This window comes from Mirounga angustirostris, unplaced genomic scaffold (assembly GCF_029215605.1).
Source record: "Mirounga angustirostris isolate CCGP_5_RB_7025 unplaced genomic scaffold, mMirAng1.0.hap1 SCAF_2, whole genome shotgun sequence".
In the NCBI taxonomy this organism is placed as follows: domain Eukaryota; kingdom Metazoa; phylum Chordata; class Mammalia; order Carnivora; family Phocidae; genus Mirounga; species Mirounga angustirostris.
This window is the reverse complement of record NW_026991710.1, coordinates 81,797,019-81,819,265: the sequence shown is the minus strand read 5'-3', so window position 1 is coordinate 81,819,265 and position 22,247 is coordinate 81,797,019. Positions and strand designations below refer to the sequence as shown.

The window sequence follows — 22,247 nt, the reverse complement described above, 5'->3', positions numbered from 1 at the left end:
CAGATGTTAAAATTCTGTGTTTGTTTTTATTTTTTCTCTATCAAGAGTTTGGGGCATGTGTCAAACCGCAGCTGCCTGATTCTGGTGTGGATGGTTTTCCTAGTGTCAGGACCCTATGTTTATGTACAAATACAATCAGTGCAAGACTAGAAATGTAGTATATAAATAAACATACTTCTTTCACACATGGTGCTAAATTAACTACAAATAGAAATACTGTCTCCATTATTATTTATTTAGTAGCATTATATACAGGTGCTTTGAGATTTACATATGCCACCAGCTATTGATTCTCTGATACCAAAATATTTTTTAAAAATAATTTGATATTGTTATGGAGTGAAGCTCATGTCTGTGAAAGAAATTGCTCAATCTAGAATTTCTACCTTTGGAATGTTTAAGGATAAAATGCTCTCTGGGGAGAGAGATTGCATCCTTGTTGCATACTCCTTGCAGACACTGGTTTTGTTGATAAGCTTTCCTGAATTTTAGGCCTGGGAGGAGATTTTGGTTTGCTGAAATATTCTGCAATGGGCATTTTCATATTATTTCTTCTTATAAACAACGGAGGCCTGTGCTCAGCCTCTGAAATAGAAAAAAAAACTAAATAAGACCAAAATTGAGCCATCAAATATAGCTTCTGCCACATGTTTTAGTAGCAAATGACATACACACAAAAAAAAAAACTACATAAAGTTTAGGTGAATCAAATATACCCCAAGTTCATAAAAGAATCTATTCTTATCTTTCTTACCACCCGCTCATTTTTCATGAGTTATTTGTTTTATAACATGCAGGATATGTTCTATCCTCTTAAAATCAAACATTATTGTGGAAGGAATGAATTAGAACTGGTGATCTGTAGAGGTGATAGGCAAGGATGGGACCAGTGTGAGAAAGGAAAAGGATCTATAGTCCTGATAGACAAAAAAGAAAATGGACAAACAGATTAAAACAAGTGAATTATATGCATAAGAGCTTCCTAAGACCTATAGGTCAGACCCGAGCAGGAATACGGATTTGGAGAGGTGCTATCACCACTGGAGACAAAGAAGTATGATTGGGGCTTCTTATACAAAACTTCTTCAAATAGCTAAACAGGGGCCAACAGGTAAGACATAAAGTTGAGTAATAAAAACCATCCCTGTTGTGATTTTGTACTGTTAGGGTGAGGAGTTTGGTAGAAGTCAGATACAATAGACTATCCTTGGTGTGTCAGAGTAAGGGAGTATTTTCTAACTTCTCTACTATATTTCTTATTGCCTGTTAGCACATATAACCTCTTTTAGGTTTGGTTAACACCAACAAAAGCTGCTGGGGTTTAGAGTGACCTCAAAGAACTCTAATTGGTTACCATACGATTCCTGGTAGAAGAGAAACTTGTAGAAACAACAGGATAGACTTTCATTTGAGGCTTGAAGACATACTTCTTAGTTGTTTGCTCTATAGTCATTGTTGCTACACTTGTTTTAAAGTTAGAAGCTGCTAAACCCACAGGAATGTTTCAGTTGGTCTATTCTGGACCAAAGTAGGACAATCTACAATTCTTTATTCTTCTTGGTCCTAACTGTAGGGTGTGGCTGGGCTTCTGGTAGGGACACAAAACTGCTCCTCTCTCTTGTACTTCACCTGTTTCACAGAGCATCTGCTTGCGGCCGATTGCCATTTTACTGTTTTCTATGATCAACTTGGTTTCTAGTTAAAATAATTTAGCTTGACAGTTAAGCTATGAAGAACCAAACTCTGAGATCATTGTCCTTTTGTTAGGTCAGTGCAGGGCTTCTCCGGTCACTGGACTGGCATGACTAAACCTATATTTCCTGCTATCCTGCTATCTTACTTCTCAAAGAGTATCTATCTGTCTCTGATGAGGCACTTTGCCTTTCAAAACAAAGTTAAGTTTATGTCAAATTTGTCTTGATGAGAAATTCAGCAGACACTGTCCCTTAAAAGTAATTAGAAATCATTACTGAATTTTACTGCCTTTAAAACCATAGAACCTTGTCTGTGTCCCTAAAGAGTTAAATACTTACTGGTTTCCCTATACCAACCCAGTAATTATCACAAACTGTACTTAACCTTTTGGCGCTTCCTTATTTCCTTCAGATCCTTGACTTGACACTCTAAGTAATTGGAGAAAGAGAAAATGAAATTCACAGATGCAAACAAGTTATTTTCTATAGGTTGCACTATCATCAATAAGCTAGGTACATATATATCTTAAGTATTCTATCCTAATTCTTTGTTTTTGATGCAGAGAGCATTAAGTGTACTTTCCAATGAAAAATTCTTCTGATTTTCAGTAGAAAGACTGACCCTATTTCCCAGTTTCCAATTTTATGGAAACTTTAAGGTGGAGACAAATTGCAATACAAAATTCTCTCAGTGATTGTTAAAGTGACTTGGGTTTTGAATATTTATTTTCTCTTGAAACTTTTAATTTCAAAGCAACAAGATTTTTTCTCCTGACTTAAATAACATCACATTCTTTCACCATATTATACATAAATATGTATTTTCTTCTGTCATTTAAATAAAGTTTAAGAAAAATTTACACTAAAATAATTTCCAACTCCTGTAATTGTTATTTTTCCCTCTAGCAGCCTGCAGGAGTGTGCCAGAGAAAATTAAGTGAAGCAATTTATTTTAATCTAGCATTGCTCTACACAAAAAAAGTGATACTTGTGTGATATGCCTTTAAAAATAAATATATAATAATAATACAATTACTGCTTTATTGCTTCCATTTTTAGATAGATAAATACATTTTCTTACAAAATGTATTATTACATTAGAAAATTACATTTTCTTACATTTTCTTACAAATAAAATACATTTTCTTAGATGTCTGGGTGGCTTATAATAGGATTTAGAATGATTCTCATATTACATTTATGAAAATGAAAGAAAACAAATACACATTGTGGTCATTTACTGAATAAGAAGAGACTGAAAACATCAGCATGTTTAGTGTTTGGAAAGATAACAAAAGAAAATTAAAAGTCTTTCTGTACCATATGCCCTGTAGGTAGCCATTATATCTAATTACCTAGTGGGTTGATGTCCTTGCGTCGTTCTGGTCAGCACTTTCAATTTTGCAGGTGAATTCGGGGGTGATTTAACTTTGGACGGCTTCCTAGTCTCTGCAGCTAGATTTGCTATGCTGTTTCTTTGTTGGGCCAACAAGTTTATTTCAGCCAGTTCAGCATGAATCAAAGCTGAGACCCACTCTTTTTCTGATTTTAAAAAAAGGGGGGTAGGCATGAAGGTTATAATTATCATGTCGGCTAGAAACACGAGATTAGTTCTTTTATCCAGCACTCTAGTGTGAAAGGCTGGTAATATGTTTTCTGAGTAGGCATTTATTTGTGAGTCAAGGTTTCTGTGGACAAGTTGGTTCCCATCATCCTGATATCTGTGCAGCTGTGGTACTATAGAGCTCCCCGAGTCATTAACTCACTGAGGGACTTGTCCCCAAATGGCAGTAGAATAACTTTTAAGTATTCAGTACAAAACCCGCCGTTCAGGCTGCTGCCAAATAAAAAAAGAAAGCATATCTATTCAAAATCATATGATCTCATTAAAATACAGACTAATAAATAATAAATAGTTACAAGCATATCTCTAAAGATATATACCAAAGTCGTCACTGAAATGATGTCTGTGATGATTTGATTGATTATTGTTCTTCTTTTCTTGTATTTTTTCTGGTTCATCTGGGCTCCCCTCCAACAATAAGCACTTATTATTTGTATGTATTTTTTAAAGTTACATTCTTAAAAAGGAAAAAAAAAGATAAGAACTAAAGACTCCTTACCCCCAAATATTTAATTGCTTGCCAAGTAGTCTTGGATTCCTGGGTAAAAGACTATTTCCAAAATACTCCCTATTCAAAAATATTAGTCTATCCCTAACACATTGATATTTCCTAACCTTCATTAGTGCAGATTCTCAAAGAGTGGCCCCCAGACTAGCTTTATCAGCATCACCTGGGAACTTGTTAGAAATTCAAATCCTCAGGATCCACTCACCTCCGAAGTTTTGCCTCAGTCAGTCTGATGACCAGCTAGGTTTCAGGACAGCTACTCTTTGCTATTTATGGTTGTCCCAACTGGGACCGGCACATGCTTTCACGGAACAGGCCACAAAGACCCCAAAGGAGGCTGGGAGAGGACTGGATTGATGGTTTTGGTGGGGCAATTGGCAAGACTGTTAGAATCGAGAACTTGGAAAGCTACGCTACTGCCATCCATACCAGAGAAAGGAAACAGGCTCTGTGCTCAGGGCTCACAGCAGGCCAGGAAATAGGCTCAGGGATACCCCTGGGTGTGTGGACCTGGAGAAGAAGCACAAACCAGCCCTGGACGCAGTGCTTCACATCACCCCAAGAAGTTTAAATTGGGGCATGCCAAATTTGGGGTCACTGAATGACCAGTTGCATGCAGTCAGTCAGAGAGACTCGCAGAGACTTGGCTACTGAATCACTAGGGAAGTAATATTGCAGCAGTATGTTTGCAAAGCCAAGGTAGAAAATTTCAGATATTGGCACATTCCTACTTTCTGACAAGAAACTGAGCTCAGCGTTTGCAAATACTTCTTTTAATCTCACCTTTTGAGCTTGCATGAAGTAGCCACTGTAGAACTTCAGCCAGAGAATCAGTGCGTAAAATGTTACAGAGCTTTGCCAGAATCTGACAGAGAGTATTAGAGTCACACAGTGAGCAAATAAACAGCACACGGGCTATAAGATTTCCTTCACTTCCCCATCGATCTCATCTTCCCAAATGTCACTCTGCACGTGACACTCAATTAAGTCAAGTGGGATGTTAGCCTGGGAACCCGATTTCAAATAGTATGCAGTGGAATCTTAAAACATCTCCAATACAAGTAACAATTTGGGGGTAGGTGATACAGTGTTTCTCTTGTTTTGTCTGCTCAGTACCCACATTTTCTGGAGGACAGATTCTCTTTTCTTCTTTCTGGGGGAATGGATCCTTCCCCGCTGTGCCAGGGGTTCTAACTGGGATTCTCCAGTAACAGAACTGTCCCTGTCTGCCCTGCTCCTTTCTTAGTGGGTGAATCTAACTGGAGTCATTTTTCCTCAGTTCTCTGAACACCACCAAAATGAGATCTATTTTTAGGACTCATTTATAGAAGCCAAAAAATTTTGGTAAGGCCCATTTTCTCACTTTACCCCCTCTGTTTTATTTCACAAATAGCCACCAACTATTTGATAAAATGCCATGCTGTGTATGCACCAGTTAATAGTTTTCAAGCAAAGTGATGAGTGCTGACGAATCAGTTGTGAATGAGATAGAAAGGATCCCTTCCTTCAAAGAGCTTACATTTTAGTGGATTCTGTATTGGTGTCCAGTTAAGTCAATATCTGTGAGATAAAAGATGCTTTTGAGAGGAAGGCTCTTTAATAGATGCCCAAAAGTCCAGTTCTATAGGATCATGTTGCTGGTCTATTGTTGATGTGTCTAAGGAAGACAGCCTGACTAAAACTGCACTCAGTTTATGGTTCGGTTGCATATATCAGATGTGAGCATATCAGATGACATATCAGTTAGCTGATTTTCTACAGTTCTACTTTGATCTTGGTAAAATTTTCTTTTTAATTTTTGTATTCAACATTCAATAAATACTTATTTAATAATTACTAGATGCCTAGCACTTATCTAGGCATGGAAGATAAAGCAGGAACCAAGACAGAGGAGTATGAGATCCTATAATACTTAAATTTTAGTGTGAGTGGGGTCAGAGGCAGAGACACTGTTGAAACAAATAAATACAAACATATCAGATAGGGCATGTGCTATGCAAAAAATAACAAAGGGTAATAGAATAGAGAGTGAGTAGGTAGCTACTTTAGATTGGGTGGTCAGGGAAAGTATTTGTGAGTGATATTATAACTGAGACCTTAATGAGAAGATGACCACTGAAAGGATCAAAGAGAAGAGATTTTTCAGTAGGGAAAGTTCCTAAAGGTGGGAATGAGCAAATTATAGAGCATCAGTGGTGCTAGAGTGTAGCAGGTAAGATGCACAGTGATTCTGAAGACTCTATATAATCGGGAGTCTTTCACCAGAATCATCAGGAAATCATGTATAACCACAACTCTTGTCTGCAGATACTCCCCCCTCTTCTCTTTTCCTTTTATTTTCCTTCCTAATTTTTTTTTTAAAGATTTTATTTATTTATTTTGACAGAGAGAGAGAGACAGCGAGAGAGGGAAAACAAGCAGGGGGGAATGGAAGAGGGAGAAGCAGGCTTCCCACCAAGCAGAGAGCCCGATGCGGGGCTCGATCCCAGGACCCTGGGATCATGACCTGAGCCGAAGGCAGACGCTTAACGACTGAGCCACCCAGGCGCCCCTTTTCCTTCCTAATTTTAATCATCAGCATAATTATACCCAATGCCACTGTTATGCTTTACTTTTAAAATAGTTCCTTATCAGGACTATTCAATAACAATCTTTATAATATGCTCTCCTATTTGTAATTGCTATGACAGATAACTCACTTAAAACTGCTATCAGAGTCATCATTACAATGCTTTCACCCTTAATTCATTTCACTGGGTCTTACAGGGAAGCAATGTGGAGGCTACCAAAAGGATCTAAAGAAGGAAAACAAAGGAGGAAAACAAACATCAGCTGATTAATTCGTTCTTCATTATATGTCATTCTCGGAAATAACTGTGGCTGGAGAGAACCTTCCAGTAGTCTGATATGACACATTACTATAAATAAAACTAAGTTTGTAACCCCAAGCAGAGTAGGTTTGAGGAAACAGTTTTCCACAGATAAGAGGGAGAGATGAATGTTGATTGGAGGAATCTCTGCCTTAATATAGGCAAAGGAAACGTATAGGTAACAGCAAGAAGTAGTGCCTCTCAAGCAGTAAGAAGATGATAAAGAAAAACATGGGAAGAAAGGGCCGAGTTGGTTCAGCAAATGTCAAGTTCTTCATTATGTCTAAACCAAAGGTTGTGTTTCTGTAACAGTGACTGGAAATAAAAGAAGTAGGCCTTGGATTTCAGGCTAAGTGGCTTTAGATCAATTCCATTGTTAAAGGGGAACCACTAAAGAGTCTTAAGGATGCTAGTAATGTGGTTTTTTGTACGTTCATGCTGTTCCCAAGTTATGGATTTAATAAACCTGCCTCTTACTTTGATTTCCTGATCCAGATAGTTTGGTATGCAAACAGTGTTCTCTTTGACGTCAGTCTCGGTACTCATCACCTCTGAAGAACAAGAGTCAGCAGCAGAGCATGCTTTTGGAGGTGACAGTGGCTTTTTTACCTTAATTTCTTCCTAAATCAAAGGTATAACATAATCAGTACGCATTTGCATCCACTTATATTTTCTATGAAAGTTGAATATAAAATGAATGAGAAATATTGTAGCTAAATAAGAGATGTACATGAAAGTAAAGAGAGGTTTGTTTTAATCTTCCCATAAAAATCTAATTATCAAATATTTGCATTTGGAGACAGAACACAGAGTGAGATATAATTTACATTTTGTGAAGCCATTTTGAATAAGCCCTCGGTCACACACCAAGATAATAATTTTTGAATGCCCTCTAGCCTTTATTTATTTTGCTGCTCCAGATAACAACCAACTCATCACACATGAGATTTTTCTGTTAAATTAGGAAGACTTATGACGGGAAAAAGACAGTCAAAAGATTTTATGCAATGTCTGTGTAGACACTACATGTTGCTTTCCCTGCCCTGGGGATGGCAGCTTAGAGCCGGAGAACTGGAGAGGTCAGCTAAATTACTTCCCTTGCTTACTGGAAAGGGAAAGAGGAAGGCTATGCTCTTGTTCTAGGAGGCAAATATACTCTGTAATTCAAAAATAAAAAAAGGCTATAAGAGCTTTAAGTCCAAGAAGAGTTATAGAAGCCTTAGATCTATGTGCTTATTCCAAGGAAGGCTTTTAACCTTCAGAAGTGAGGGCTATTTAACACATGCAGAAGCCAGTGGCTGAAGAGGCCAACAGCTGGGGACTGTGATGACTGGAATTGATAGAAAAATACTGAACTGCTGACATTTAGTGATAATAAAGCTATATTGTAGATAGATGCATTCTTCTGTTAAAGTTTATTATATAATAAGACTTCCTGTTTTAGGGAATAGCAATATACATTTTTTGGTTCAACCCTCCCACTAGACACAACTAAAAAGGCAGATTAAAATTTAAAAAGATTAAAACTGTCGAGGAGTGAATAAAGTAGGAGTTAATAGGCCAAAGTGAAGGGGAAGTGAGAAGCCTCAGTTGTAGGGAGTACAGTAGCCATTTTTGCCTGAAGTCACTGTAAGATCCTGGAGAGTGAAAACTTTTCTTGTGACAGCTTAAAAGGTCCTGAAAGACAGGACTCAAAGCCTAGAACCCAAATAAGGGCCAACAAAGGGCTACACCCTGAAGATGAAGGTGACCTAGAAGTGCAATGGTCCTTGAGGAAATATAACCTAAGGTCAAGGTTCAAACTTGGTTTAAGTTAGTCAAAGCTGTTAGGGCCTCTGGGTTCCTACAGAAGCAAGCACAAAGTTCTCTTTGGAAAAAAGTGTTTTTATCATGAGCTTCAGATTCCTACAAATAACTTTTCATACATAATATCCAGTCACTAAGTCATGAGGCAAAAAGAAATTATAGTGCAAATTAGAAAAAGTTTTAACTTAATGCTGATAACAAAAATTATGAAAGCAATTAAAACAATCCTCAAAGAAGAATTTACAGCTAAATATATACATTAGAAAGATAAAAGAAGTTAAAAATAAAATAAAGTATGTGCATAGAAAGAGGGAAAAGATAACATAAATCAACAAAATAGAAAAGAAATATATAACAGAGAATCAAAAAACCCCACAAAAATTAGTTCTTTGTTATACTAACTGATAAACTACTATGGAAACTGATCAAGAAAAACAAAGACATAATGTAACAAAACTGATAGGTAAAAGGGTACATCTTACAGATACTGCATATGTTTAAAAAAGAACATGAGGTTATTACGTATAACATTATCAATAAATTTGAATGTTTCAATGACATGAATAATTTCATAACCAAAATCATTTTGAGAAGAAATAGAAAATCTGAATAGTTCTATAATGAAACAGATTTCAAATCGAAGAATGTTATCAGGATTGAAGAGGGTAATTTTATAATGATAAAAGGGTCATTTCATCAAAAGAACATAAACCTAAATAGTAATACTCCTAATAAGAGAGCTTCAGAACACATGATTAAAAACTGATATAAGTACCATGTACTAACTGATTATGCCACTGGAGCTCTGAAAAAAAAAAAAAAACTAATATAAATGAAAAGAGAAATATAGAAACCCACAACTATAGTCAGAAATTTCAACACCTCTTTCTCAATAATTGATAAAAAAAAGTGGAGAGCAAATCAGTAAGGCTACAGAAGACCTGAATGACAATATCAACCAACTGAACTGGCATTTATATTACATTCTACCCAACAACAGCAGAGTGAGCATTCTTTTCATGGCACTTAGAAAATTTATCAAGGTTGACCTATTCTGGGGCCATATAACAAGTTTCAATAAATTTACAAAGTTTCAAAGTATACAAAGTATCTTCTCTGACTGCAAAGGAATTAAATTGATATCTTTAAGACACCCAAATATTTGGAAATTAAATAACACAATTTTAAGTAACCCATGGAGAAGAGATTAAATAGTTAATTAGGAAGTATTTTGAACAGAATTAAAATGAAAACTCAACGTTGTAAAATTTGAAGGATGCAGCCAAAGCAGTGTTTATTTAAAAAATTATAATATATGATTATATTAGAAAGGAAAAATGTCTCAACTCAATGACCTAAGCTTCCATCTTCTATAACGACATGAACCCAAATCAATGAAATAGAAAGAGAAAATCAGAACAATAGATATCACCAATGAAAGGAAAATTTATTCTTTGAGAAGATCAATAAAACTACCAAACCTCCAGTTAGACTCATCAAGAAAAAAAAGACACAAATTCCCAATGTCAGGAATGAGAGGCAGAACATCTCTACAGATCATATAATCATTAAAAGGATATGTTATGAATGACTTTATATCAGTAAATTCAACAACTTAGATGGAATGGACAAATTCTTTGAACAATAGAAACTACCAAAGCTCACTAAAGAAGAAACTGATAACCTGAATGGTCTATATCTAATGGAAAATAAGAAACTGAATTTGTAGTTAAAAACCCTGACTCAAAGAAACCTCCAGGCCCAGATGGCTTCACTGAAGAATTCTACAAAACTTTTAAGGAAGAAATAATACCAATTCTCCATAAAATCTCCCAGAATTTCAAAGAGAAGTTCCCCACTTATTCTATGAAGCCAGTGTTATGCTAGACTAAAACCACAAAAGACATTACAATTAGACTGCAAACCCATATTCATTATGAACATAGACACTAGAATGTTAAACAATATTTTTTGAAATTAAATACATAAAAAGGATAACACAACATGATCAACTGGGTTTTTTTCCCAGCAATGCAAGGGTAGTTGAACATTTAGAAGTTAACCAATACAATTTAAAAAGAAAAATATGATCATTTTAGCAGATTAAAAAAGATCATATTAGCAGATTAAAGAAGAAAAATATGATCATTTCAAATTGATGCAGAAAACGCATTTGGCAAAAACCAATCCCTATTTCTGATAAAAGCTCTCAGAACACTAGGAATGGAACACTGAGGAATCAGCCATATGAAGGGCAGCTACGAAAAAAACAACAACTGAAATCACATTCAATGATGAAAGTATAAGCTTTTCGCCTATAATTAGGCACGAGGCAACAGTGTCTGCTCTCATCACTTCTATTCGATACCATACTAGAGGTCAGCCCTTACAAAAAGGCACAACAGAGAGGTAAACATTGTGTGGACTTGAAACTATGATAGAAAAATTTTAAATTTTGGCTTCATCAAAGTTATAAATTTTGGTTCTAAAAGGTAAGCCTCAGACTGGAAGAAAATATTTGCAAAATGTATATGTTACAAAATAATTTTTATCTAGAATATATAAAGAATCTTTAAAACTTCATAGTAAAAAGACCAGCAACCCAATTTACAAAGTGGGCAAAGCTTTGAACACACATTCCTCATAAGAAGATATATGGATGGCAAGTAAGAACATGACAAAATGTCAACCTCACTAGTCATCAGGGAAATGCAAATTAAAACCACAATGAGATACCCCCACACCCACTAAATTGGCTAAAGTTAAAAATACTGACCATCCTAAGTTTTGGCAGGATGTGAGAGAAAGGAAACTGATACACTGCTGGTGGGAATATAAAATCATACAACCACTTTGAAAAAAACTTTGGCAATTTCTTAATAATTTAAACCCACGCCTACAGTAAGACCCAGTCATTCCACATCTATGTATTTACCCAAGAGAAAAGAAAATATATATCCATACAGAGACTTGTACACAAATGTTCGTATCAGCTTTGGCAAAAATTGGAAACAAGCTAAATGTCCATCAACAGGTGAACATGTACACAAATTGTGGGATACCCATACAACAGAATACTACTTAGCCATAAAAAGGAACGAATTATTGGTGAACATAACAACGTGAATAAATTTTAAAATAATGATGCTAAGTTAAATAAACCATTTTTAATGTTTCTATTTAAATTCCAGTTAGTTAACATACATTTTTATGTTATGTCAATTTGCAATGATGTGGATGGAACTAGAGGGTATTATGCTAAGCAAAATAAGTCAGAGAAAGAGAAATGCCATATGAGTTCACTCATATGTGGAATTTAAGAAACAAAATAGATGAGCATAGGGGAAGGGAAGGAAAAATAAAATAAAATAAAATGAAAACAGAGAAGGAGGCAAATCATAAGAGACTTGTAGCTCTAGGAAACAAAGTGAGGGTTGCTGGAGGGGTGGGCATGGGGAAATGAGGTAACTGGGCGATGGGCATTAAGGAGGGTGATGTAATGAGCACTGGGTGTTCTATGCAACTGATGAATCACTGAAATCTACCTTGGAAGCTAATAATACAATATATGTTAACTAAATTTAATTTAAATTTAAAAATTTTTTTAAAGCTGTAAAAAATACTGTGAAATGTACCTTTTCAGAAAGGTACGTGACGAAAAAGAGAAGAAATGACAGAAGTTGAACTAAATAGGTAACTGCAAAGAGTTGCTTCTTTACCTTCTTAATTGCTAAGGGATTCTCACTGGAAGTTTTGAAGCGCTCCTTGATTTTTCTACAGGGCTCTGAAATGATATTTCAGGAAAATATATTTAGATCAAACTGAAAAAATTTCTACCACATGACACATATGTCAGTTGCTGAAATAAATGAGAGTATATCTGGATTTCAAATAAGGTCAACTCAGGGATATGTTTATAAATATTGGAAACCTTGCAGGTAAAGTTATACTACAATAACATAATAAAAGGATATTTATATTTACAAACTAATTCAATGCCCAGGAAGATGATATAAAGAAAGACTGGAAGAGCTTTCTTGATCTGGGTAAACTAATTTTTAAAAGTACATATTTCAGTGTAAGACATGTTTTTCTGTGTTTCCTACCCATATAACTGACACTCTCCCTAATTAAAGAGATTATATGTTTGCTGTTTGACCTGTGGCCAGAAGGAGATGTGTGCTGAGTTATAATTACATTTTTTTATTTTATTTCTTATTTCATCAGTCTCTCAACCATACACATTTCATAGACTCATCTAATGAAATCCCTCTAAAACCATTTAAATATTTGCTTAATTCCCTTTTGTATTAATTTAAAGATATATTCTCTGTAAGCAATGCTATCTTTTTTACTGAAGCCACAGTTAACACAATTTCTTAAAAGATGAAGAGATTTTGTGCATTTCCCAATAGTAACTGAATTCATTAGTTCTAGCTGAAAAAAGAAAAATATTATAAAGTTACCTCTCTCCAAAAGAGAGCAGGAAGGAAGGAGGAAGAACAGAGTTATGGATGGTGAGTCTATTAAGTTAATGTTCACTTCTGGGAAACAGAAACCACCCTATTTTAAGCTAAACTGTAAATAAGACAGGGAATTAGATGTTTGCAATCTCACTGGCAGGGCTGAAGCAGTGAACTCTGGTGTTGACCCTCACAAATCAAGAGCAGCACCTTGCACCTGGCCCTCCCAGGGGGGCACAGCCTTTATCACAATCAGGAGGAAGGGGGGTCAGGATGCCACTCACACTTCAGTTGCTGTCACAACATCTGTGGGGCTAAAGATGAGGCACAGGGTCACCGCTGCAATCTGAAAGTCACCATATTTGCTGACTTTGCCATCAGACACCCATAAATCCAGAATCTGAACACTGGGATATTGTAGCAGGAAAAGCCCATGTCTCCAGTCAGGCTTGAGAGCAGACAGCAACCAAAAAGATGACCTGAGCCCCACATCTGAAATATAAATCTTACCAGATGGCAACACTTAACTCCCATTAAGGGACTCTTGCAAATGTAACCATTAAGTTTCCGGGTTTTATGGTATAAGAAGGAACACCAGAAAGAAGGTGGAATATGTGGGCTTTGATTCTTTATTGCTAGTGGGTAAGGAAGAGGAACTCTTGAAAGGATGAAGTGAGTTAACAAGTGTGAAGACCTTAGAATGGAATCCCAGGGTGAGTACTCTACTAATGGTCCCTCTTACTGTTATCCTTTGAACAATAGTGTATTTTACCACATTATACCAAAATAACTTTCATGTGCCCTGAAACTTTCAGTAATAAGAGAAAGAGAAGGGGCGCCTGGGTGGCTCAGTCGTTAAGCGTCTGCCTTCGGCTCAGGTCATGGTCCGAGGGTCTTGGGATAGAGCCCCGCATTGGGCTCCCTGCTCTGCGGGGAGCCTGCTTCTCCCTCTCCCACTCCCCCTGCTCTCTTGCTGTGTCTCTCTCTGTCAAATAAATAAACAAAATCTTAAAAATAAGAGAAAGAGAACTGGATATAATTTACCATCCAGAATTCCTTCTATTTTACCTAGCGCTTTAGATTTTGCCATACTACACTTTTTAAAATATATTAGTGTAAGACATACAACATAATGATTTGACATATGTATATATTGCAAAATGATGCTCACAGTTAAGTGTGGTTAACCCCTCACAAAATTACCACTTTTTTTCTTGTGATGAAAAATTTTAAATCTACTCATAACTTCCAAACACACAATATTATTAACTATATGTTCTGTTGATTAATCTCTTTTTGTTTTAATTCAGTAAACATTAATTAATTGATTACTAAATATCAAACACACTGTGCTGGGACCTGGGGAGACCCCAAGAATACCAGAAACACAGAAGGCAATGACACTGGGCCCCAAGCTTCAGGAGCTGACCGCCCAGTGGGGGAAGATGGAAGCGTGCAATTCCATCCCTACTGCATTTCCCTGACTCACTTTTTGTCACAGTAGTTTCCCCATCAATTCTGGCTAAATATTCATTTTTAAGACCTCTTAGATACTTTGTCGGGATTAGAGACTATAGCTACACCAAATATGTCCTGGACATAATAAAGACAATAATAATATTTATTAACATTACTGAACTACTGAAATGAGATTAAACGAGTGAAAAATTTTTATAATGAATAACCTATTTCATAGTGAGGAAATTTCATGACTATTTAAAAATCGTTGCAGCTATATTAACAATCACATAGACCATCCTCCCTGCCCTCCCCACCCCCGCCACCCCCGCCACCCCCGAGAGTTTGCAGGAGGCCTCAGGACAGATTTCATTAGTTGCACAGGACTCACCAGAATGAGGCCGTGGGGGCACCTTGACATTGTTTGGGGCTGGTGAGACTCCTCTGACAGGGCTCTCCGGGGCTGCAGCGCTGGGTGCATAACTGCATTTGGCAAATGGTATCTCATCCTTCTCTAAGTAGTTGAACTCGTCAACACCCCACAATGCTCCCAGTGAGTTCTCATCATCATTCACAGTACAGATGGGAATGTTATTCAGACCTAGGTGAGTCAGGATAAACAGACCGAACAACCACATTAAGTTTGGGGCAGATTTTCTTTCAATGATCAGCCATTTCCCAACTCATATTGTTAAGTGTACACAAAATGTCAGACTACAAACGGTATGAACCAGTGCTAGGTGGATATTCTTTGAAGGTCAGTGTAGCAAATTATGTTTGCAATACATGCTTCTTTTTTTTTTTTTTTTTTTTAAGATTTTACTTATTTATTTGAGATAGAAAGAGCGAGAAAGAGGCAGAGTGGGGGAGAAGCAGATTCCTGGCTGAGCAGGGAGTCTGATGCGGGGTTCAATCCCAGGACCCTGGGATCATGACCTGAGCTGAAAGCACACACTTAACTGGCTGAGGCACCCAGGTGCCCCTGCAATATGTGCTTCCTTAAAATGTTCTGCCATCTTGTTAGCCTTGAGAACCAGGCTCACATATTTCTTGGTGTGAGAGTCAAGTGCAGTGGATCTGCTTCTATCCCAGACAGACCTCTCATTTCGCGTCTTGAGGATGACTAAGGAACTATGTTAGCCCTCTTCATGAATATCGCATTCAGGTGTTTGGAAGCATCCAGAATGTCTCAGTACAAGGCCTCTGAAAAGACACACACTGGCCCTGTTTTTGTCCTGGCAGAAGGTTTAAACAGCTGCAGGAGCTAGGAATAGGAGGCAGGATGAGGTAGACTGTGAGGGAGGGAAGGAAGGAAAACGCGGTACAAAGGAACCTCCTTCCTCATGTCCAAGCTTTCTAGGCTCCTTCACTCTCCTGTAAGAGTTATTTGCCTTTGGCTCATATATTGAATTACAGAAAGATCCTCTTTCTGGTATCAATGCCATGTCATGACATATTGAACAGCTTAGGAAGTGAAGGTGTACGGGACTTTGCTCTATGTTAAACAGTGAATTATCAGAGATAGGTATAGCTGGCTGCTTTGTTGCACAGGAAGCTTCTGGATAGTGTTTTTTATACTTGCCCATTTTTCTCAATTTCCTTCTAGGACTATCAGTCCACTGCCTTCTTATCTATCTGCTCAAATGACATCAAAAAGGTCTTTGCTGAAAACCTTGTCTGAAATGTACCCCATCACACTCTGTCCCTTTATGCTCTTTTATTCTTCCCATAGCACTTGTTGTCTATCATATCTGTTTGCACATTGCTGGGCTGAGCTGCCCTAGAATGTAAGCTTCATGAAAGCATGTATTTTGTCTGTTTTGTTTGCTGCTCTATTCCCAGTGTCTAGAATAGTGCCTGGCACAAAGTTGATGCTCTACGATTATTTATCAAATGAATGAATAACACAGCCAAACATAGAGCTTTTATTTAGTCTGATACTTAGAACTTAACTGATAGTAACTGGTTCCAAATAGAAATGAGAATAAAATTTTTGAAGATAGCATCACATCTTACCATTTTATCTTAAACACCTGAGATAGTGATTGACCCAGGTGCGTCGTGAAAAATTGCCTACCAAATGAAATAAAATATTAACATGAAGATAAATCAATGGAGAAATCCTTATTTTCTCTGCTATCTCCTTTAATTAAAAAATGGTAATAAGTAACATGAAAGAATTCAGATTCTATCCATCCAAGAGTTAGGAAAGACCTACATAAAAATGTAGAAAGTGCAATGGCATTAAAATGGCTTCAGAGTCAAATGGGACAACATTAAATGATTTAAAGGTAGTCAGGGAAACGTGAAACCCAACACAGCAGTGAAGGAGATTAGCACAATATTGGTGGAAATTTCATTAACTTCCTTGAATACAGGAGAATTAGGTAATGGAGTCTTGGGCTCAGGAAGGACAAGCTCCCCATACTGGGCATCAAATTTCTGTTCTGGTCATGAATCTGAAGGACTCACCTTTCAGAGACTGCCAGGTGAAGATTCAAATCTCACATTCCTGCCTAATTTTCTGACTGATATGCACCCCCAGTTTAATGAGATAGTAATAACTCTAATTTTTTTTTTGTCCAAGGTATTTGTTTCCTTAGTTGATGGTGTGCTTTAACATTGGGAAGGTTTCAAATAAAAGATGGAAATGATAAAATAAGAAAAATACATACTATTCTTATTCATGGGTTAAGTTTAGTAAAAACCATTGCATATGTGTTTTTAAAATGTATATAATATTTAGGCAGAAAAGTATGAGAATATCATTAGTTGGTAAACAGTAAAGAAATGTTTTAAATAATGTATTTGTCTATATTATAAGTTTAATTTATTTAATTTACAAGATTTATTTATAGCTTGGTGAGAATTCACGTGATAAGGATGTGAAATATTTTAAAAGAAATCAAATCTACTAAATGAGTAATTGACATTTAAACTTTTAAAGGTATTTTTTTTACTAAGTTTGTAAATGGAACTAAATATTAACCAAAGACCCCCTTGAAGTGATTGTTAAAATTTTCTAGATTTAGGGCGCCTGGGTGGCTCAGTCGGTTAAGCGACTGCCTTCGGCTCAGGTCATGATCCTGGAGTCCCGGGATCGAGTCCCACATCGGGCTCCCCGCTCATCAGGGAGTCTGCTTCTCCCTCTGACCCTCCTCCTTCTCATGCTCTCTGTCTCTCATTCTCTCTCTCGCAAATAAATAAAATCTAAAAAAAAAAAAAAAATTTCTAGATTTATAAGTAAAATAATAAAATCTTTAAGTTAAATTTTAAATGTTAAAGCAAAAAGGTTTATAATTGTTATTTTAAAGTTTACTTTAAAAATAACAAGTAACTGCACTAATCTTTATGATACACAAAACTTTCCATCAAGAATGCTAAATATTTACTATCAGGATCGCTAGTGCTATAGAAATATTAGTATTCCATTTCACACCCTCCTCTCCAGGCCAAGGATGACCCAGTCTCCGCAGACCAGCAGGGGCATTGGGGAGTGGTCTGCGTTTCCTCTCCCTCGCTCTTCTGCTCTTCCTTCCCCACTCACTGCTTTCAGCTCCTCCAGAGTTGGGGTTGGAGGATGAAGGAATGGTGAAGGGGACACAAAGTCTTATTTGCTTAATGGTTTTAATTTAGTGTTGAGGCATCCGTGAAAACAGATCTGTGAGGCAGAGAAAAAATGCTGGCTCTTTCTCTCACGAGGTATTTCTGTGGGTTCTTTGGAGAACCCTGGCTGAGGAAATCTCTGACACCGTTCACTGTCATGGATGATGTATCTACCAGATAATTGCTAACTTCTCTTCCTTCCCACCTTCACCCCAGGTGAAATGTCACCAGCCTCTTTTGGCTGGAGTTGTCCTATTAGTTAGTCTTTTGGGCTGGGTCCTTGCGAGACAGTTCTTGGCCAACCTCCTCCAGAGTGTTCCCACAGGAAACAATGCCCTTGACCTGGTCTTCTGTGGGAGAGCAGTTTAATCCCAGTCTGTGCCACTGACACAGCCAGCTCCAGCCAGCTCCAGTCAGCTCTTGTCTTGAGATTTTAGAAGAGACTCAGACACCATCATCTGTGTCCTCCATACCATAGAAGATCCAGAACAAGTTCACCCCAAGAATAGTCTCCCCATGATCCACTGCGGAAACAGTGTAGGGCAGACCAGGAGGAGCACAGGCAAGAAGCCAGCTAGCCAGTGAGATGTGTCTCCTCTCTGGACATTCTCCATAAATGGTCCTGGAAAGCCCTGCAGGTACAAGTGAAGGCAGCTACTACTGCTCCTCGTGGCAGGGAAGGGAAGTGCACAGCACCACAGTGACTCTTTTTCAACGAAATCCTCACTCTCTGTCCTTTCTATGAACTCTTCTCTAAAGCAAAAGAGCCTGGAGATAGGCTACCATTGTAGGGCCAGTTTTTAAATTACCTCTTAGCAAGTCACGCATAGATGATCTCAAAATTTAGCTTTAGCAAAAGTTCCGAAAAGCCTCATTTAATCCCGTGACTAAATATAATGCTTTTTGTCAAGAAGTAGTGATACGCAAATTTCTTTGGCTACTGTGCCCTTTGTTCAAACACATTTTACTCCATCTTGGTCTCTTGCCCACAGACTACAGCTTAAAAACTTCTGCCAAGCAAATGTAAGATTTTAATATGTCCTGTGTATAAATTCAGACTTTCCCTATTCTATGTAATAGAAGAGGTTGTAGAGATCACTAGTTTGTAAATTAAATGGAAAATTTTCATCTTTCACATCCACTGTTCCCTCTTTCTTTAAAATCATTTCTCTCTATTTTCAGAGACAATGTTTTGTATCTCAGAATCTCTACTATTTCTTTTCAGTCTCTTTCTCTGGATTTTCTGTGTCTATACACCCCTGTGTTTTTCAGAGTTCTGTTAGGATTTCTTTCTTGGGCAATATCATTACTGATTTAACCTATATGCTTCCTGCTTTTCAGATCTACTTTACATCCTCATCTAATCCTTAGGCTCCAAGTCCTTATATCCATTTCTCTACTTGGTCATTTACTCCTGAATGTTCCATTGGCACATCAAGCACAACGTGTTTGTCTGAAATGAAGCTTTTAATCTTACCTCTTACGTATGTTCTTCCTCCTATATGCCCAAGATTAATAGTTGGCCCACTATCCAGACAGTTAACCAAGCTAAAAAAAAACTGGTAATAATTCTAGACTTTTTATTCCATCCTTAAATCCAATAAATACCCAAGTCCTGCTAATTATTTCTTCTTAATGTTTATCATGTATCTCCCAGTAAAAACCTCTGTGAAATGCCTTCTTGACACTCCTCCAGTGGCTGCCCTATCTGTATATTACATCTGAACTTCCAGCATAGTTCTATAATTGCACATAACACAATTGTAACTATTTCCTTTTATTCTATCTCCTCCAAGTACATTGTGAGCAGAAACTGGCTTATGCTGTGTTGCTAGCAAAGTGCATATATGTATCACAAATAGAGACTTTAAACTGACATTTCTTAGACTGAATAAACTTACTGATGATTTAACTTTTTAAGGATTTATCTATGAAAATAACATTAGATCTCACAGACTAAAACATTTGAATGTTAGTAAAAACGGACTATAAGAATTATCTTTGGGGTGAAATTAGCGAAACTAGTTGTAGTGTCCTTGTGCTGAGTGTGGGTTCAGAGCACATATCAGTCAAAATACAGCAGCTTGCTGCTCTTCTCTTCCTCCTGCAGTTCAAGTTACTAGGCTTTCTAGCATTAGCATGGATATCCTTGAAATATTTCCAAAGAAAGTTTTCTATTCAGTTGAACATGTATTTATATGTGGACATATGTTACTAAAAGTAAAGCTTTGTGGTAGGCATTGTAGGGGATTTGAAGACATTAAAGTCAGTCCTTTGCCTGCCAACAGTTTTATATTGTATTATAGGTATAAGATAATTCAAGGCAGAATGTGAATTACATATATAGGAGTTATATATCAAGTACTTTCAAGTATTTGGAAGTCAGAAAAAAATATACTCAATTTGGTAATATTTGCCGTCATAGAGAAAAAGTTCTAATTAAATGGAATGCTTTTCTCATGTGGATTTTGAAAAATCCTGTCATCAGATTTTGCCAAGACAACGGATTCCAAGCCATTTATGACTTCTTTATTGTAATATCTCTTTCCTATCTCTTGGCCTTTGTTTTCCTGATCTTCTTTAGCAATTTGTCTTTGATGATCACCCAGCCATTCTCATTGCATCTTGCTTTATCTCATAACCCTCTGATGGCTTTCTCTGTGCTGCTCATCTGGGTTTTTCTCTTGCTCTACCCCAAAGTTCAATCTTCACTTCTCTGCTCTGCTGTTTGCCCTGGCCCATCCTTCATCCCTCTCACTTGGATGACTGAGTCAGCCTTTTAACTGATCTCCCAACTTCTCCTTAGGCCCTTGTTTTCCTTCCACTTTCTACAATACAGGTAGAATGAATTTTTTGAAGAATGAAATCACTTGCTCAAGGACACACAACTAGATAGCTGAGGTAGAACATTAACTCTACTTAAAATCTATCAGAGGCTCTAAATTTTTATCTGAATGCAATTTAAGCTTCCTTCTTTCCTTCCACAAGAATTATCTAGTACCTCCCACGTCGCAGCCACTCTAGGAAACTGAAAATAAGTGGTGAGCAAAACAGACACATCTTCAGCTTTCAAGGAGCTCATAAATTAGTGGAAGATATTTGATAATAATCAAATAAAAATATTTAGTCATAAGCTCCAATAATTGCTGTAGTAGATGTGGAGATGCATCTACCCAAACCATGCCTTCAGGACCAACACACTCATCTGTCCACCTGGCAGATGTGTCAGCTACTGATGGCTCATGCCAAGTCCCTCCCTGGGAATTGCTCTCAGCTGAAGACAGCTCTCATGTAGGATGGAAACTTGACCAGTGAGTGGTTAATGGGGGTTACAAAGGCCTGACCCCCTTGCTTTAAGCCGAGACACCTCTACAGAGCTGTCCATGGCTCCTTATGGGACTGACTGAGGCCTCTTTTGTTTGCATCATCGAGGGAGGGAGGGAAAAAGGGGGGAAAGAACAGAAAAAAAAGGAGAGAAAATGAGAGAAAGGGAAAAAGGGCTGGAGGGTAAAATATATGCTTCTCTAGGGGTAATATTTAGCATGTAAATGCTAGCATGGCCATGCAATTTGTTAAAATATTGAATACTTTTATACCAATTGGTCAATTGTTGCTGTGAGCTGTTTGGCACCTCTCCGGGTCCCTTTTCTAACAGTCAAGAAATCCCAGGGTTAATGCCTGGCAGAGAGGATGCCTGCAGGCTCTGCTCTATCCCCAAGGCTGGCATCTGGTCTCAATGGTCAATACCTGTGTCTCACCATTAGTTAAATATTTTGAATAGTATCCTTGTGTTTATCCACAGAAATCATCAAGTAGCCCAAATGCAGGGAGAGAGAGAGACATTCTAGGACCTTGAGTTACCTTACCTTTGATGTGGCAGACTCTTCTGGGATGAGGGGTGTGACGGACTAGAAAACAGTTTCCATTTCTAGGCATGATATGGCTGCCTTTGTTCTCGAACGGAAGAGCAGACATCGGAGATTTGAGGCTCATGTTCTTGTGGTATTGGTTTGCCCCTCTCCACTGTTGCCGCAAAAGGTCCTGGGGTTCTACCTTGTTAACCTCACTTCCAGAGGTGCTTAGACCCTGAAATCATAGAATGACAGTCATTCTGATGAGGGGGTTCTTGACATTTCCTTACACATCAAACATTACTTCTCTGTTTGCACTGAATTGTTTCTCCTGTCAAAACAATGTGAGGTTATTTTACTTTAGACC

At 37.4% G+C, this 22,247-nt stretch overlaps 1 protein-coding gene across 1 annotated transcript; it reads right to left on the bottom strand.

Annotated features, from left to right (window-relative positions):
- Positions 1 to 397: 397 nt before the first annotated feature.
- Positions 398 to 22,022, bottom strand: CUNH4orf17 (chromosome unknown C4orf17 homolog). The gene is made up of 8 exons (XM_045879407.1): positions 21,896 to 22,022; positions 14,815 to 15,024; positions 12,222 to 12,286; positions 7,174 to 7,317; positions 4,610 to 4,691; positions 3,050 to 3,236; positions 2,080 to 2,123; positions 398 to 585 (listed from the first exon to the last, which is right to left on the bottom strand). Exons 1-8 carry the CDS (start codon positions 22,020 to 22,022, stop codon positions 398 to 400), a joined length of 1,047 nt encoding a protein of 348 aa, XP_045735363.1.
- Between the last annotated feature and the right edge of the window lie 225 nt (positions 22,023 to 22,247).